The 17,500-nt window shown below is 42.0% G+C and overlaps 1 protein-coding gene across 5 annotated transcripts in view; it reads left to right on the forward strand.

Moving 5' to 3' along the window:
• Window positions 1-17,500, forward strand: part of FAR1 (fatty acyl-CoA reductase 1) — a 207,057-nt gene that overhangs the window by 71,282 nt on the left and 118,275 nt on the right. For all 5 annotated transcript variants that reach the window (XM_053720266.1, XM_053720265.1, XM_053720268.1 and 2 more), the window contains exons 3-4: window positions 8,674-8,849; window positions 16,358-16,537. In XM_053720266.1, coding sequence (XP_053576241.1) covers window positions 8,674-8,849; window positions 16,358-16,537 — 356 coding nt within the window. The remainder of the gene's footprint in view (window positions 1-8,673; window positions 8,850-16,357; window positions 16,538-17,500) is intronic.

Here is a 17,500-nt window from a genome sequence, read left to right on the forward strand (position 1 = left end):
TATACACAGTATGTGTGTGTGTATCTATATCTCTCTCTCTCCACGAGGCCTAGCACTCACGATAAACATAAAGTACTGTGGTGCACAACAAGTATTAAATAAATCCAAAACAAATGAAGGCACTCTCCGGATTTGAAAATGAGTAATTTAATCCCAAGTGATGTTTCTGGGTTTTACCCCCGTCTTCAGACCAACATTTAAACCAAACATAGGAGCAAACATTTACCTTACTCGCCTCCTATACACCCGGTTCACATGTGAGACACGGCAGACGCACGGCACTGTGTGTGCGTAATCAGGCGACGCCCGTTGCTTAGCAACCCGCCGTGTATACTAATACAACCAAAAAATAATGTGCTACCATAGTTAAAGTGTAACAAAGCAAGACACAGCAAGGGGCTATATACAGCACAAGGGAAGATACTGGGAGTGTTAATCCCCTATCGGATGCTAAATACTGCAACAGAGAAACAAGACCTAAACAAAATATCACCATAAAACATCAAGCGTTTATTAAGTAGCCAACAAATGACCTCCTTATTCCACTATATATTGGTGATATAAGCTGTCAAATCTTTATCCAAAGCGCATACTATTACCTCTGTATAGTCAACAGGATAATACAGCTACTAGTATCACAGAGAAAAAAGGCATGATAAAAAAAATGAACGAAAAATTGAAAATGAGAAAAAACAAGAATAAACCTAGAGGAGAGAGAGAGAAAATAAGTGAAAAATAATACAAAAATAAGGCACAGAGTAATCTGCACCCTTCCCTACGTCTTCTATTTACTACACTGTTTGTGTAGTTTATTTTCTTCTTAAATGGAAAGAGTCCACAGCTGCATTCATTACTTTTGGGAAATAAGAACCTGGCCACCAGGGGGAGGCAAAGATAACCCAGACCAATTCTTAAATACTCCTCCCACTCCCCTCATTCTGAGTAGTGTCAGCATTTTTAATTTTTTGTTTTTGTCTCTTATGGAGGGTAGTACTCTTCGGCATGGGACAGGAGTTTTAAGTAGTCCTGTCAGTCTCTGTGAGGGCTTGGATGAAAGAGTCTGGAGATGCCGGGAGAGTCCTTCTGCGAAACCATCCTGACTCATATTAACAGCTCCTCAAGCAATCGGCGTTGTTTAACTTCGCTCCGCTGCCTGCTTTCTTCCGTCAAGTCCATGGCGGAGGCGATGCCACTATTCGTCACACTTGAAAGACTGTGTTCCTGTTCCACGGCATAGATTCTGGTAAGATAGTTTCATTTTACTGTATCGTCAATGTACTGTAATGTGAATATTTTTCCTGAGAGGCTACAACACCTCGCGGGTCCCAATATATAACATAAGGGTCTCAGTGAGTCTCTGTTAGTATCTTGGAATCGAGGGTTAATATCTCCTGAGGGGGGTTATTGAACAGGGGGTTTATAATTATGTTTGTTATGTGATTCAACCTGATTATGTGTGATGTTTACATGCTCGTGTTTGGAACTTTAAAGGCCTTTGGAAGTGACGCAGCCTTTTGGTTGGGCACGCTTTTTTGAACTGTACGGTTCATCTTGTGTTCGGGCATGGTTCCGTTCCCCATTTCCACATTCCTGTCCGTGTGGCGAAGAGACTTTTCTAGTCCGCAGGGGTCTGGTCATAGGAGGTGTTGAGTGCCTCAGCCATTGTGGGTGTCAGGTGCTGTTTTTGTTTTATTACTTTAGTCTATATTGATATTTCCTCTATCCAGTTATAGAGGACTCTGATGCTGAGACTGTACTTATTTCAGATTCAGTTACGAAGGATTCTGATACAGAGACTATTTTGATTTCAGATTCTGTGTCCGGTGATGACTCCGGATTGGCCTCGTTGACACATGTCGACCAGTTTTGTTTCGTATGCCATCTGAGAGCGCCTGGTTCCTCGGGCTCGGGGAATCAAGGACCTGCTGAGCCATCTTCCTCTGGGGCCCCTGTCCTCCAAGAGGCAAGTTCCCTACCAATTCATACTTCTACACATGCAGGTAACCCAGTTTATAGTTCCTCCATTCGGGGTGGCGTGTTCCTCCCCAGAGTCCAGGCGTTTATTTGAGATTGTGCTCGTGCCCAATTGTCCCGGCTCTTCCGCATTGGGGTGGGCCTCTACAGTTCCCCGCGGTTGTAACTGTTCCGGAGTGTTGTGTCTTTCGTTACAGGATTGTGCGCCTTAGCGTGTTGCTTAGACATCTTTTTCATTTATCGAATGACCCTATCGTTAACGGATATGGGAACGTTCAGTCTGATTATTCGAATGGTGCACCTCATTAGACATGTGGGGTTATTTCCTGGTTGTCTTTTTTATTTTAGATCTTTCCCAGTTTTTTTGAAGGATAGGTCTCCGTTTGGCTGGTCCTGCGGGTAGGCCTGTGTCTTTTGGGCGTTAACCTTTGGGTTTCCTTATATTTTATGTTGTCCGATGGGATGTCTTTTATTTGTGTTTTCCTTTATAGAAGCATCTGGGATCGATTCTTTGTTACTTCTCCGGAAGTTGTTTGGACATGTTAGGCCTATGTTTCATAATGTCTTTTTTTTTTTTTTTTCCCCTATGTGGGAGAATTTATACAGCTTGCCGGTTAGGACCCTGAGTACAGGCTGGTCCTGTCGGGTTCATTTGGTTTTGTGGCTGTTCACACACGTGGTGCTGTTCTGCCGAACCAGTTCGGTAGTAACGCTTTTTATGTTCAACTAAGCATTCTAGAGCACCTGTAGGTTACAAGGCGGGAAAGGATGGTTTCAGTCCTTATAGCCTTCAGTCATAAATGACCGGGCAGGGGTGGTTCCGCTGCGTCATTTTATCTGACGTCTGATTTCATCAGAACCTAAAGTTTCTGTAACGCCCGTTGCCACTGAGTGGTTTGGCCTTCAGTGTTAGGCTTCTGGATGGTCCTATTAGACTTTATCCAACAGCTTGTATGGATAGCTGTATGACATGCGTAAGGTTTTCTATTTTAAAACTTGTTGCAAATTTTGGCACCTTGAGGGGGTGCGTATATGCTGTTTCTAGATACGGTTTTTACTTTGGGCCGTGTAGGGTCTGTCTGAGTTATGAGACCTTTAGGTCTTCTTCCATTGTCTCCTGGTGAGTTAGATCTCCTTTTAGGGATCTGCGTTCTGGATGTTGGTTGATCCCCATAGGGACTTGTTTAGCTTGGGGTTTCCCGGAGCTGGGAAGGCTTAGCGCCTTTGTCTTCCCTGTGTCCTCTGCCTTTGTGGAGGTGATGGGGAGACTAGCCCTGCTAATAGGGTTTTGTGGACCTCAAGGTATCCCTTCAGTTGTCCTAAGGCCTTGGGAAGTCATTTCATTCGACTTCTAGCCTTGCTCCTTGTTGGGTTGGACTTTAGCTAGCTAGGGGTGTTTCCTTCCTTTCGTCGGGGCTTTCGATTTCTCTTCACTATCCGGACTCTCTGGAGATGCATCCATTCCCTTTGTCTGGCTTTTTTGTCAGTTGGGGTGTTTAGTTCCAGGGTATAGTTGCCTGAACTATTAGGTGCCCGGACATGTTTTTCTCCCTGAGATTTCCTCTTCTGGGGCTTCGCTCCTTTTTCCTGTCCCAGTTTTGGGTTCTTTTGGATCTCAGGGCTGGTCGGGGTGTTTCACAGTAGTGGGAACTTGGGCTATGTCCTTGCTCCATCTACTTGACCGGGTCAGGGTTTTCGGAGTATTTCTTACTCTTTATAACAGAGTAACCCATGTCATCTAGGGGTTAGCTGTGTGGCTTGCGCCTCAAGGGTTGTGGGTTTGTACCCAGCTGCTGGCGTTGGATTCCAATTTCTGGTGCGCCTTAGGGTTGCGTTCCCCTGTCAGTTTGCCAGTGTGCCCGTGGATTCTCTGCTCTTCAGGCGTATGGGTTGGCTGTGCCTCTGTTTGGCGAGCTAGTTGTAAGGGGTTCCTTTCTAGGACATTTGCGTTAGGGAATTTTCTTCCCATTTAGGTCTCTAACCTTTTTTCTTTAAGGGATATAGCTCCTTCCTATCGAGATGGAGTCCTTACTTGGGGCCTCTCCTAGTCGGGAAGTGGAGGGTGGAATTGGTTCCGCCTGGAGTCTTGCTGGGTCCAAGTCAGACTGTGGGGCCTTGTTTGATAGATCCTTAGGTCTATGGCCTTGTCTTTTTTCAGAGTCGGGTTGTACTGGTACTCAAGGGGGAAGGCTCCGCCATCTTTACGCTAGTTTCAGGATTCTTTTGTTACCCTGTATTGGATACCTGTGGCTGGTTGGGTCCTGCTGGGTGTGGGTGGGTCTGCAGGTCAGGATGTCCGAGCGGTCTAAGTGTTGCAGTATCCTCTGGATGTGTGAGCTTGTTGAGTCTATCCTGATAGCTCAGTCTGCTAGGAGATGGTTTTTCCTTGCTCCTTTGGCCGGAGAGGATTTACTCTTCCTTCGGGTTCTGAGGGTATAATCTCCTTCTCGGGGGGCCTCAATGGAGGCTTGTGTTCCCCTTTTTTTTGGGAACTGTGAGGATAACATCTCATTCCACTAGAGCAGTGGCTTCCTCTTGAGCCTTTAAGAACGAGGCCTCTATGGATCAGATTTGTAAGGTGGCTACCTGGTCCTCCTTACGTACTTTTTAAATTTTTTTACAAGTTTGATGTTTTTACTTCGGCTGGAGCAGCTTTCGGGAGAAAACTTTTGCAGGCTCTGGTACCCTCAGAATAGGGTCCACCTCTTCCTTTTTGTTCTCTCCCGTTATTCATTCAGTGTCCTCTGGAGTTTGGGTATAGTTTTCCCAACAGTAAGAAATGAAGCCGTGGACTCTTTCTATCTTAGGAAGGAAAACCATAATTTATGCTTGCCAGATAAATTCCTTTCCTTCCGGATAGGGAGAGTCCATGGCCCCCGCCCATTTTTTTTTGTCTATGGGCGGTCCCCTTTTATTTATTTTATTCTTCTGGCACCATTTATACCCTAATGTTTCTCCTACTTTTTCCTTGTTCCCTCGGCAGAATGACTGGGGTAATGAGGAAGTGGGAGGGATATTTAAGCCTTTGGCTGGGGTGTCTTTGCCTCCTCCTGGTAACCAGGTTCAGTATTTCCCAACAGTAAGGTATGAAGCCATGGACTCTCCCTATCCGGAAGGAAAGGAATTTATCTGGTAAGCATAAATTATGTTTTTATGCTAAGTTGTATAGCAAACCATTGTGAACACATTAAGGGGAAACCTTTTTAATACTGTCCCTTTTTGTAGAAGCACTTGAAAGTGATGCAGCATAGATGTAAAAAGCTGACTAGAAAATATCAACTGAACATCTCTGTTAAAAAGGAAGAGATTTCACCTCAAAATGTCCTAAGTATTCACACCCCACTGTAAAGAGACTTTAAGCAGCCAATCGGGATTCTTGACCCATGACTTGCAAGGAAGTGTGAATCTGGCATGTGCAGGCACAGTCATGTTATTTCCTTCAATTTAAAGGGACATGAAACCTAAAAAAATTCTTTCATGGCTTAGGTAGAACATACAATTTTAAGCAACTTTCTAATTTACTTCTTTTATATAATTTGTTTCATTCTCTTGGTATAATTTGTTGAAGGAGCAACAATGCACTACTGGTTTCAAACTTAACACATGGGTGAGCCAATAATATATATGCAGCCGCTAATCAGCAGCTAGAACCTAGGTTCTTTTGATGCTCCTGAGCTTTCCTAGATAAACCTTTCAGCAAAGGATAGCAAGAGAAGGAAGGAAATTAAATAATAGAAGTCAATTGGAAAGTTGTTTAAAATTGTATTCTCTATCTGAATCAGGAAAGAAAAGTTTTGGGTTTTATGTCCCTTTAAGGAAGTTTACTATGAAATTTCACAAGATTTAAGTGAAATCTCATGAGATCAGAGCAAAGCAATGCATGACCTCAACACTGCTGATGCTGATTGGCTATTGTTTTATTTTTATTTTCCAACTTGCATCTGAAGTATAACTGATCAGAGAGCACTTAATCTGGTGATCTTAAGAAATTGTGAGGTAAAATAACTTCCGTTTCTACATAGAGATGCTTAGGTGATACAGGTATACCTCACTTTACAGCGCTTCGCTAATACAGCGCTCTGTGGAGCTGAAGTTCAGCCTCCAAGGATTTTGAAACAGTGTTGTAATCATCGTGAGATTGAGAGAAAAGGGACTGGCACCATTTTGTTATGCTTAGTTCACTCTGTTTACATCATTACAGTGCAATCTGTGTCTCAGTGCTATAGTCTGGCAAATTGTACTACAGTAATTGTCACTATTTTACAGGTACAGTATTTATTGAATACTAATTGAATACTGTGCTGTGCTAGTGTTAAACTAAACATAGCACTATTGCACCACTAATATATGTTAGTTCAAACATGTTTTAAAGTCTTTAAACACACTGGCAAGTGAAAAGAAAGCTAAAACTGCCTTGTTTCACTTTAGGGCGGTTTTCACTTTACAGCGGGGCTCCGGTCCCTAACCTGCTGTATGAGCGAGGTATACCTGTATTTTCCTGTCAGCTTTTTACAGTTATACTGCATCAGTTTCAAGTGATTTAGCATATGAGTTATGTTCCTTTTAACTATATATGACTACTATAAAAGCATGCAAAGAGCATTTTTAACAGAAGCTTTGGTGTATGGGGAAACTGTTTGGTCTCTCGCCTTTTTTGCTCATATGTCTCATTAGTGCAAAATTAAATTGTGGAGACTGTCCGTTGTCACATTTATAATTTATGTTCCCACCTATATACTGTGTTGCATGATGTCACCTTTTTTAGCACTCTGCATGGGCCAGATGCGCATTACCTACTGCTTTAGTGGGCTGGATGCGCACCAAATGTTCTCATTAAAGGGCCATGATATCCAAATGTTGAAACACTTGAAAGTGATGCAGCATAGCTGTAAAAAGCTGACTAGAAAATATCACCTGAACATCTCTATGTAAAAAGAAAGATATTTTACATCAAAGGTTCCTCAGTAGCCACATCCCGTTGTAAAGGACTTCTAAGCAGCAAATCGGTATGTCTGTCCCGGGACAGCTAAGGGAGTGAGCTTTCGTGCACACTCATCTTATTTCCTTATTCAGTTTAAGGAAGCTTACTATGAAATCTCATGAGAGTTAAGTCAAATCTCATGAGATCACAGTAAAAGAGTTCATGACCTCATCACTGTTGATGCTGATTGGCTGCTGTTCATTTCTTCTTCTTTTTTTTTTTTTTTTACCTGCTGCTAGGCAGCAGCTGAGTATAACTTTTTACACAGAACTTACTCTGCTGTGCTGAGGAGATAGTGAGGTAAAATATCTTCCTTTTTTACATAGAGATGCTCAGGTGATATTTTCCTGTCGACTTTTTACCTGCAAAGGGGTTAAACAGCTCCAGATCACTGGTTCCTAGCTGCACACATTTGGTGAGCCAATGACAAGAGGCATATGTGTATAGCTAGCTCCCAGTTCTGCATTGCTGATCCCAGGACTTCCTAAGTATGATTTTCAATAAAGGATACCAAGAGAACATAGTAAAATGTTAAATTATAAGTACATTGAAAAATCTCTTCAAACTGCATGCTCTGTCTGAGCCATAAACGTTGCCTTATTTTCCTTTAAGAGGTATTTTTTACTTGTTCCACCCTTTTAAATCCTGCCTCATGCTAAGTTTTTTGACAGTGTGAAAACTTGCGCCATGTTAATCTCCTATCCTTGCCCAGCCAGGTCAAAAAATGAATAAATACATACAAAAGTCACAGGATAATGTGCTAACCAGCACTGAGAGGGTTAGTGCACTCACATTAAAACCATTTCCTTGACAATTAGCCAGAGTACTCATCTGCTTGTTGCAGTACACAGCCTGTTGGATCAGTATTGGTTTTAATCTTTAGGAAATATCCTGAGGCATTTAAATTCTGAGTAAGACTTGGCCAGCCCTAGGCTATGCAGAAAGAAATTAAACATTAGCAATCTGATTGATTTAGCTCAATCATTTAATGTTTCTGGTTTATTCTTTGTGACAGATGCATCTAATAAAATTTAAAATCTAATGTGTTAAAGGTACAATGTTCCTATTTACTGATGAATATGTTTCCTCCTTTAATTTCTGGATTAATTTATATGAAACTACACAGACATGTTTGTTTTTCTTTCAGAATTATCCTTTATATTTTTTGGAAGCTTCATGAAATCTGATTTTTTTTTTTTTTCTTTGTGCATCTTTCTGATGCCAGACAGGGCCAGAAAGCTTCCAATATGTTTTCTTATACAGTTTGATCTGCTTTATGAATCTTAATGGTTTATTAAAAATTGGTTGTCTTTTTAGGTCATTATTGTGGTGTTTGTTGGTGGTTGTTGTTTGGTTGTGGTGGTGGCTGCTGTTAAAATTTTCTGAGTTTATCCTCATTAAGCCTCAGTGGAAAAAAATCTGCATTGTAGCCACATGGTCCTTGCACGTTGTCACCATATCTACCAGTTTAAATGTGTGTATCAGCTCAAGTAGCATTTGATTGAAATTTCTCTTCTTTCTCCGATTTAGAGTATTTTTTTTCTATCCACCCTTAACTTCATATGGTTCTATGGAGTGTGGGGAAAAAGGATTTATCAGCAAGTATCAAGGTGTTCTACACAGTAAAAGAGTGTGTTAGGAAAACATGTTCAAGTTCTATTTTGCAACAATTACAGTGATTATGGGATATATATTAATTATTTCCTTTTTCTTTCTAGCTATTTGATAGGTTGAGAGATGAGCAACCAGAATGTGTCAAGAAAGTTATTGCAGTCAGTAGTGAACTTACACAGCCAGAACTGGATCTGAGTAAGGAAGATCAGGAAATGCTAATAGACTGCATTGACATTGTTTTCCACTGTGCAGCTACAGTCAGATTTAATGAATCACTCCGGTAAGTTTATGGATTTATAACCTTTGTAATTTTGTCATTAATATCTCCTTGTTGCATGTACACTGTCATACTCCTGTCCACTTCCACTCTATGGTTCTTGTTGTCTTTTGTGCATTGATCTCGTGCTCCCCCCCCACTCTTTAATATCACTTTAAATTCAACTTGCCTCTAGCTCTATCCACTTGTTCTTGCTTAGTGATATCTCCCTCTCCCCTTTCTCTCCTCCCTTTTTCTTTCTGTTAGGCCCCTTTCACTTTAAAGGGACATGAAAATCAAAATCTTTCTTTTATTATTCTGATAGAGAATACAATTTTAAAAAGGTTTCTTATTTACTTCTATTATCGAATTTGCTTAGTTTTCATTTCTCCTACATTGGTGTGTCCGGTCCACGGCTTCATCCTTACTTGTGGGAATATTCTCTTCCCCAACAGGAAATGGCAAAGAGAGCACAGCAAAAGCTGCCCATATAGCCCCCCCTCTGGCTCCGCCCCCCAGTCATTCTCTTTGCCGCTCTGAACAAGTAGCATCTCCACGGGGATGGTAAAGAGTATGTGGTGTTGGTTGTAGTTTTATTTCTTCTATCAAGAGTTTGTTATTTTAAAATAGTGCCGGTTTGTACTATTTACTCTACAACAGAAAGTGATGAAGAGTTCTGTTAAAAGAGGAGTATGATTTTAGCAAAAGTAACTAAAATCCATTGCTGTTCCCACGCAGGACTGTTGAGCCCAGAGAACTTCAGTTGGGGGGAACAGTTTGCAGACTTTTCTGCTCCAGGTATGACTAGTCTCTTTTCTAACAAGACATAGTAATGCTAGAAGACTGCCATTTTCTTAGACTCATAACAGAATGAAGGCTTATAAATGGGCTATATACTGGTTGACACTTTTGTGGGCTAAATCAATTGATTTATATAATATTTATATGATTTTTGGAGTGTTTTGAGACTTGGAAACACTTTTGGGAACGTTTTATTACGCCTGGCAGTGTGTTAGACACCTAATCTATTCAGGAAGGTTCCTTCACTCTGGTATGCAGAGGGAGGAAGCCTCATTTTTGCTCCTTAATTGCGCAGTTACTTCTGGAAGCAGTGCATGCAGCTTCATGTGAGAGGGTCCTGTGGCCACAAAAACGATTCTAAGAGGCTTATTTCTGTGGTGAATAACCCCCAAGGAAGGTAAAGCCGCAGCAAAAGGCTGTGGCAGGGACTGTAGTGGGTTTAAACTGCTAAATTGAACAATTAGCTCCGGTTTGCTCATTTAAGGGGTCAAAGACTTGAAATTTGGTGTGCAATACTTTCAAAGCATTAAGACACTAGGGTGCAAATTTCGTAAAGATCGGATAATTCCTTCATAGTTTTTCAAGCATTCAGAAATAAAGTGTACTCTGTTTATTATTTAAAGAGACAGTAACGGTTTTGTTTAAAAACGTTTTTTTTGCATTAATAGCCTGACTAACTCTGTCTAACATGTCTGTACCTTCAGATAGATTATGTTCTGTGTGTATGGAGGCCAAGGTGATTCCCCCTTTAAATGTATGTGAAAATTGTGCCATGGCGTCCAAACAAAGTAAGGACAGTAATGTCACATTTAATAAGGTTGCCCAAGATGATTCTTCAAATGAAGGTAGTGGGGATAGTTCATCATCCTCTCCTTCTGTGTCAACACCAGTTATGCCCGCGCAGTCGACACCTAGTACATCTAGCGCGCCAATGCTTGTTACTATGCAACAATTAACTGCAGTAATGGATAATTCTATAGCAAATCTTTTATCCAAGCTGCCAACACTTCCCAGAATGCGTGATTGCTCAGTTTTGAATACAGAGGATGAGCAAGGGGGCGCTGATGATAGTTTATCTGTAATACCCTCACACCAGTCTGAATTGGCAGTGAGGGAGGGGCTGTCTGAGGAAGAAATTTCTGATTCAGGAAAAGTTTCTCAGCAGGCAGAACCTAATATCGTGACGTTTAAATTTAAGTTAGAACATCTCCGCGCCCTGCTTAAGGAGGTGCTAACTACTCTTGACGATTGCGACTCTTTGGTAATTCCAGAGAAATTGTGCAAAATGGATAAATTCCTTGAGGTCCCTGTGCACGCTGATGCCTTTCCGATACCCAAGAGGGTGGCGGACATAGTGAACAAGGAGTGGGAGAAGCCAGGTATACCTTTTTGTCCCACCTCCTATATTTAAGAAAATGTTCCCCATTGTCGACCCCAGAAGGGACGCATTGCAAACAGTCCCTAAGGTTGAAGGAGCAGTTTCTACGTTGGCCAAGCGCACGACTATTCCCATTGAGGACAGTTGTGCTTTCAAAGATCCTATGGATAAAAAATTGGAAGGATTGCTTAAAAAGATATTTGTTCAGCAAGGTTTCCTTCTTCAGCCAATTTCGTGCATTTTTCCTATCACCACGGCGGCGTCTTTTTGGTTTGAGGAACTAGAAAATTCGCTCAATAAGGAGACTCCATATGAGGAAGTCATGGACAGAATTCCCGCACTAAAGTTGGCTAATTCCTTTATTTTAGATGCCGCTTTGCAATTGGCGAAATTAGCGGCGAAAAATTCAGGTTTTGCAATTGTGGCGTGCAGAGCGCTTTGGCTAAAATCTTGGTCGGCGGATGTGTCATCCAAGACAAAATTGCTTAATATTCCTTTCAAAGGTAAGACCCTTTTTGGGCCAGAATTGAAGGAGATTATTTCAGACATCACTGGAGGAAAGGGCCATGCCCTCCCACAGGATTGGCCTTTCAAGGCTAAGAACAAATCTAATTTTCGTTCCTTTCGTAACTTCAGGAACGGACTGTCTCCTAACTCTGCAGCCTCTAGACAAGAGGGTAACGCTTCCCAGGCTAAGCCAGCATGGAAACCAATGCAAGGCTGGAACAAGGGTAAACGGGCCAAGAAGCCTGCTGCTACCAAGACAGCATGAAGGGGTAGCCCCCGATCCGGGACCGGATCTAGTAGGGGGGCACACTTTCTCTCTTTGCTCAGGCTTGGGCAAGAGATGTTCAGGATCCCTGGGCACTAGAAATAGTCTCTCAGGGTTATCTTCTAGAATTCAAGGAACTTCCTCCAAGGGGAAGGTTCCACATGTCTCGCTTATCTTCAGACCAGATAAAGAGACAGGCATTCTTACATTGCGTAGGAAATCTATTAAAGATGGGAGTGATACACCCAGTTCCAACAGTGGAACAAGGTCAGGGGTTTTACTCAAACCTGTTTGTAGTTCCCAAAAAAGAGGGAACTTTCAGACCAATTCTGGATTTAAAAATTCTAAACAAATTCCTCAGAGTTCCATCGTTCAAAATGGAAACCATTCGAACGATTTTACCAACAATCCAGGAGGGTCAATACATGACTACCGTGGATTTAAAGGATGCGTACCTACATATCCCTATCCACAAAGATCATCATCAGTTCCTAAGGTTCGCCTTTCTGGACAAACATTACCAGTTCGTGGCTCTTCCATTCGGTTTAGCCACTGCTCCCAGAATTTTCACAAAGGTGCTAGGGTCCCTTCTAGTGGTTCTAAGACAGAGGGGCATTGCAGTGGCACCTTACCTAGGCGACATCCTAATCCAAGCGTCGTCCCTTTCCAGATCAAGGGCTCATACAGACATTGTATTAGTTTTTATCAGGTCTCACGGGTGGAAGGTGAACATGGAAAAGAGTTCCCTGTCCCCGTCTACAAGAGTTCCTTTTCTGGGAACAATAATAGATTCTGTAGAAATGAAGATTTTTCTGACAGAGGTCAGAAAATTAAAGCTTCTAAATGCTTGTCAAGTTCTTCAATCTATTCCTCAGCCTTCCATAGCTCAGTGCATGGAAGTAATAGGTCTAATGGTTGCAGCAATGGACGTGGTTCCTTTTGCTCGAATTCATCGAAGACCATTGCAACTGTGCATGCTCAAACAGTGGAATGGGGATTATGCAGACTTGTCTCCCCAGATTCAAGTAGACCAGTTTACCAGAGACTCACTCCGTTGGTGGTTGACTCAGGATCACCTGTCTCAGGGAATGAGTTTCCGCAGACCAGAGTGGGTCATTGTCACGACCGACGCCAGTCTATTAGGCTGGGGCGCGGTCTGGAGGGTCTATGGTCTCGGGAAGAGTCTCTTCTCCCGATAAACATCCTGGAACTGAGAGCGATATTCAATGCGCTCCGGGCTTGGCCTCAACTAGCGAAGGCCGGATTCATAAGATTTCAGTCGGACAACATGACGACTGTAGCTTACATCAATCATCAGGGAGGAACAAAGAGTTCCTTGGCGTTGAGAGAGGTATCCAAGATCATCAAATGGGCGGAGGATCACTCCTGCCATCTATCTGCAATTCACATCCCAGGAGTAGACAACTGGGAGGTGGATTATTTGAGTCATACTTTCCATCCGGGGGAGTGGGAACTCCACCCGGAGGTCTTTGCCCTGTTAACTCAATTATGGGGCATTCCAGACATGGATCTGATGGCGTCTCGTCAGAACTTCAAGGTTCCTCGCTACGGGTCCAGATCCAGGGATCCCAAGGCGACACTGGTGGATGCATTGGTGGCGCCTTGGTTGTTCAACCTAGCTTATGTGTTTCCAACGTTTCCTCTCCTTCCCAGGCTCGTAGCCAGGATCAAACAGGAGAAGGCCTCGGTGATTCTGATAGCTCTTGCGTGGCCACGCAGGACTTGGTATGCAGACCTGGTGAATATGTCATCGGCTCCACCATGGAAGCTACCTTTGAGACAGGATCTTCTAGTACAAGGTCCATTCGAACATCCAAATCTAGTCTCTCTGCAGCTGACTGCTTGGAAATTGAACGCTTGATTTTATCTAAGCGTGGGTTTTCAGATTCGGTTATAGATACTCTGGTCCAAGCCAGAAAACCTGTGACTAGGAAAATTTACCATAAAATATGGAAAAAATATATCTGTTGGTGTGAATCCAAGGGATTCTCTTGTAGTAAAATTAAAATTCCTAAGATTCTTTCCTTTCTCCAAGAGGGTTTGGATAAAGGGTTGTCGGCGAGTTCTCTAAAAGGACAAATATCTGCTTTGTCTGTTTTGATTACACAAACGCCTGGCAGCTGTGCCAGATGTACAAGCTTTTGTACAGGCCTTAGTCAGAATCAAGCCTGTTTACAGACCCATGACTCCTCCATGGAGTCTAAATTTAGTTCTTTCAGTTCTTCAAGGGGTTCCGTTTGAACCTCTACATTCCATAGATATTAAGTTACTATCTTGGAAAGTTCTGTTTTTGGTTGCTATTTCTTCTGCTAGAAGAGTTTCTGAATTGTCTGCTTTGCAGTGTGATCCACCCTATCTGGTATTCCATGCAGATAAGGTTGTTTTGCATACCAAACCTGGTTTTCTTCCAAAAGTGGTTTCCAACAGGAATATTAACCAGGAAATAGTTGTTCCTTCTCGGTGTCCGAATCCAGCTTCGAAGAAGGAACGTTTGTTACACTATTTAGATGTGGTCCGTGCTTTAAAATTCTATTTAGATGCAACAAAGGATTTCAGACTGACTTCATCTTTATTTGTCGTTTATTCTGGTAAGAGGAGAGGACAGAAAGCTACTGCTACCTCTTTCTTTTTGGCTGTAGAGCATCATCCGATTGCCTTATGAGACTGCCGGACGGCAGCCTCCTGAACGAATTACAGCTCACTCTACTAGAGCTGTGGCTTCCACATGGGCCTTCAAGAACGAGGCTTCTGTTGATCAGATATGTAAGGTAGCGACTTGGTCTTCTCTGCACACTTTTGCCAAATTTTACAAATTCGATACTTATGCTTCTTCGGGGGCTATTTTTGGGAGAAAGGTTTTGCAAGCCGTGGTGCCTTCCGTTTAGGTAACCTGACTTGTTCCCTCCCTTCATCCGTGTCCTAAAGCTTTGGTATTTGTTCCCACAAGTAAGGATGAAGCCGTGGACCGGACACACCAATGTAGGAGAAAACAGAATTTATGCTTACCTGATAAATTTCTTTCTCCTACGGTGTGTCCGGTCCACGGCCCGCCCTGGCTTTTAGTCAGGTTTCAAATTTTTTTCTTTCTATACACTACAGTCACCACGGCACCCTATGGTTTCTCATTTTTCTCCTAACCGTCGGTCGAATGACTGGGGGTGGAGCCAGAGGGGGGCTATATGGGCAGCTTTTGCTGTGCTCTCTTTGCCATTTCCTGTTGGGGAAGAGAATATTCCCACAAGTAAGGATGAAGCCGTGGACCGGACACACCGTAGGAGAAAGAAATTTATCAGGTAAGCATAAATTCTGTTTTTATTCTTTGTTGGAGATACCTAGGTAGGTAGCGTGTACATGCCTGAGGCACTACGTGACAGAAATAGAGCTGCCATCTAGTGCTCTTGCTAATGTATAACATTGTTGCACAATTGCTGCCATAAAGTGCTGCAGGCACGTTGCACATTTACCTTCTTGCTTTTCAACAAAGAATAACAAGAAAATGAAGAAAATTTGATAATAGAAGTAAATTGTAAAATTGTATGCTCTATCAGAATCATGAGATTTTTTTTTTTTTCCTGGGGGGGGGGGGGGGTCCCTTTCATGCTCTGTGATATAAAATTCTCCCCACATTCTACCTCCCTGTTTCTCAACCTGTCATACATGTACCCCTGGGGCGTTAGCAAGAAGTACTACAGCACTTGCCCTTTCATTATTTTTGCCCCAATGCAGCTATTGTAAACATTCAGTGTTTCTTAGTTATACCCTAAAGCTTCCCAACAGGCCAGATTGTAATCAAGTAGTGAAACCCTATCAATCTGCCCAGTTAGGGACATTTGAGGACTGAATTTGAGAAATGCTGGGTCTCATGAAAAGTACCAAGTAAAGTGTACAGCACTGAAAGTGTCATACGGGCATGTGCCAGAAATAGGGCCACAGTGAAATATCACAAGGTAAATATGCCATGATAAGTACCAGGTAAAGTGTACAGTACTGTGAAAACGCTTCACATGGGCATGTGCCAGAAATAGGGCCACAGTGAAATATCACATGGTAAATATGCCATGATAAGTACCAGGTAAAGTGTACAGTACTGTGAAAACGCTTCACATGGGCATGTGCCAGAAATAGGGCCACAGTGAAATATCACAAGGTAAATGTGCCAGGTAACGTGTGCTATACCCAAGCATGCCATAAAGAATAAACCCTGATTAAGATGTGTATGTGATGAAGTTAGAGGCAGAAATGTGGTAACATAAATATTACTTATGTAAGTAACACGGGATTAAAGAACTGTGTGTCTGTATGTGTAATCTGCTTTTATTATTATTTGTTGCCCAAATATTTCCAAAGATCTGCAGCATTTGTATTAATTAAATCTGGATTTTAAAATACATTCCTGAAAACAGAAAACTATTGCTTCTTATTTTAACTAGAGAATGTTCATGTGTAGCTGATGTAATTGTGGTATAAATGTTTATGTATATCGGTACTGATCTTTTTCACACCCCACTATCTGACTTTGTCTTGTGCTCCTCATCTGTTTCCACTTAATCCCCCTTGCAGTGATGCTATGCAGTTAAATGTTATTGCAACAAGGCAGCTAGTCCATCTAGCACAGCGAATGAAAAAACTGGAAGTCTTCATACACGTATCAACAGCGTATGCAAACTGTAACCGAAAAAATATTGAAGAAATTGTGTACCCTCCCCCTGTGGATCCCAGAAAGCTCATTGAATCCTTAGAGTAAGTATGTTCATGTCAATTAATAATTAATAAACATGCAGATCTGATTTGGTTTTGACAAATTAATTTATAATAAAATAAAAAAGTGAATAGGAGAAAACACTATGCAACAATAAGCCGTAGTGGAACTTGTAGGCAATATCGTGTTTGTCCACTTTATGGGTAAGTGGCAGTAATGAGACGTAAAGCACTTATGTGGTTCTGCGGCCCTAAGCTAAGTCTTGTTTGTATCTTGAAACGACGAGGGGAGAAAATAGAATCTAGAATAGATATGTCTTGTCTGTACAATTCAATTAATATAGGTGTTTGTGTAAGTAAGGACCATAATAGTGGGGAAAAAATGACATGCTCTGATTCATAAGAGCATGTAAAGTTTTGACTATTGACCCTACACTGTGTGTTTAACCCCTGCAAAGAAGTGTTGTCTGGACCTGCAGAGCACTGCAGGTCCCGTTTGGGAAACCGCCACTGAGCGATGCAGCAGTTCTAGTTGCTTATCTGACTTGCCTGGATATGGGGCGGGATCAGCTCAGTACCAGCAGTGCTTTGCATGTTCTGAGTGGCACTTCTACTGTGTGTTTAACCCTTTTGCACCAGTTAAACAAACAGTAGTGCAGGGTTGATGGTCATAATATTACATGCTCTAGCAAATTTGAGAGTGTTATTTTTCAAGTATTATGGCCCTTTTTAAAGCAATAGACATTTGACTTTATAATCTTTTAAATACAGTAGAATTTGGTAATCAAAAAGTACATTATAAAGAGAATGCAACAGCACTTCTCTAAATTTTAAATGAGCAATGGATTATTTTTTTTAACCAATTTCTAAATTTCCTTTAATTTGCTGCCCCCTGTATCATGTGACAGTAGTTATCCAGTCAGTCTCGAATATGTATACATTGAATTATTGCACATGCTCACTAGGAGCGGGTACCTCAAAGTGTCAATATTAAAAGATTGTGCA

This window comes from Bombina bombina, chromosome 7, assembly GCF_027579735.1.
Source record: "Bombina bombina isolate aBomBom1 chromosome 7, aBomBom1.pri, whole genome shotgun sequence".
In the NCBI taxonomy this organism is placed as follows: domain Eukaryota; kingdom Metazoa; phylum Chordata; class Amphibia; order Anura; family Bombinatoridae; genus Bombina; species Bombina bombina.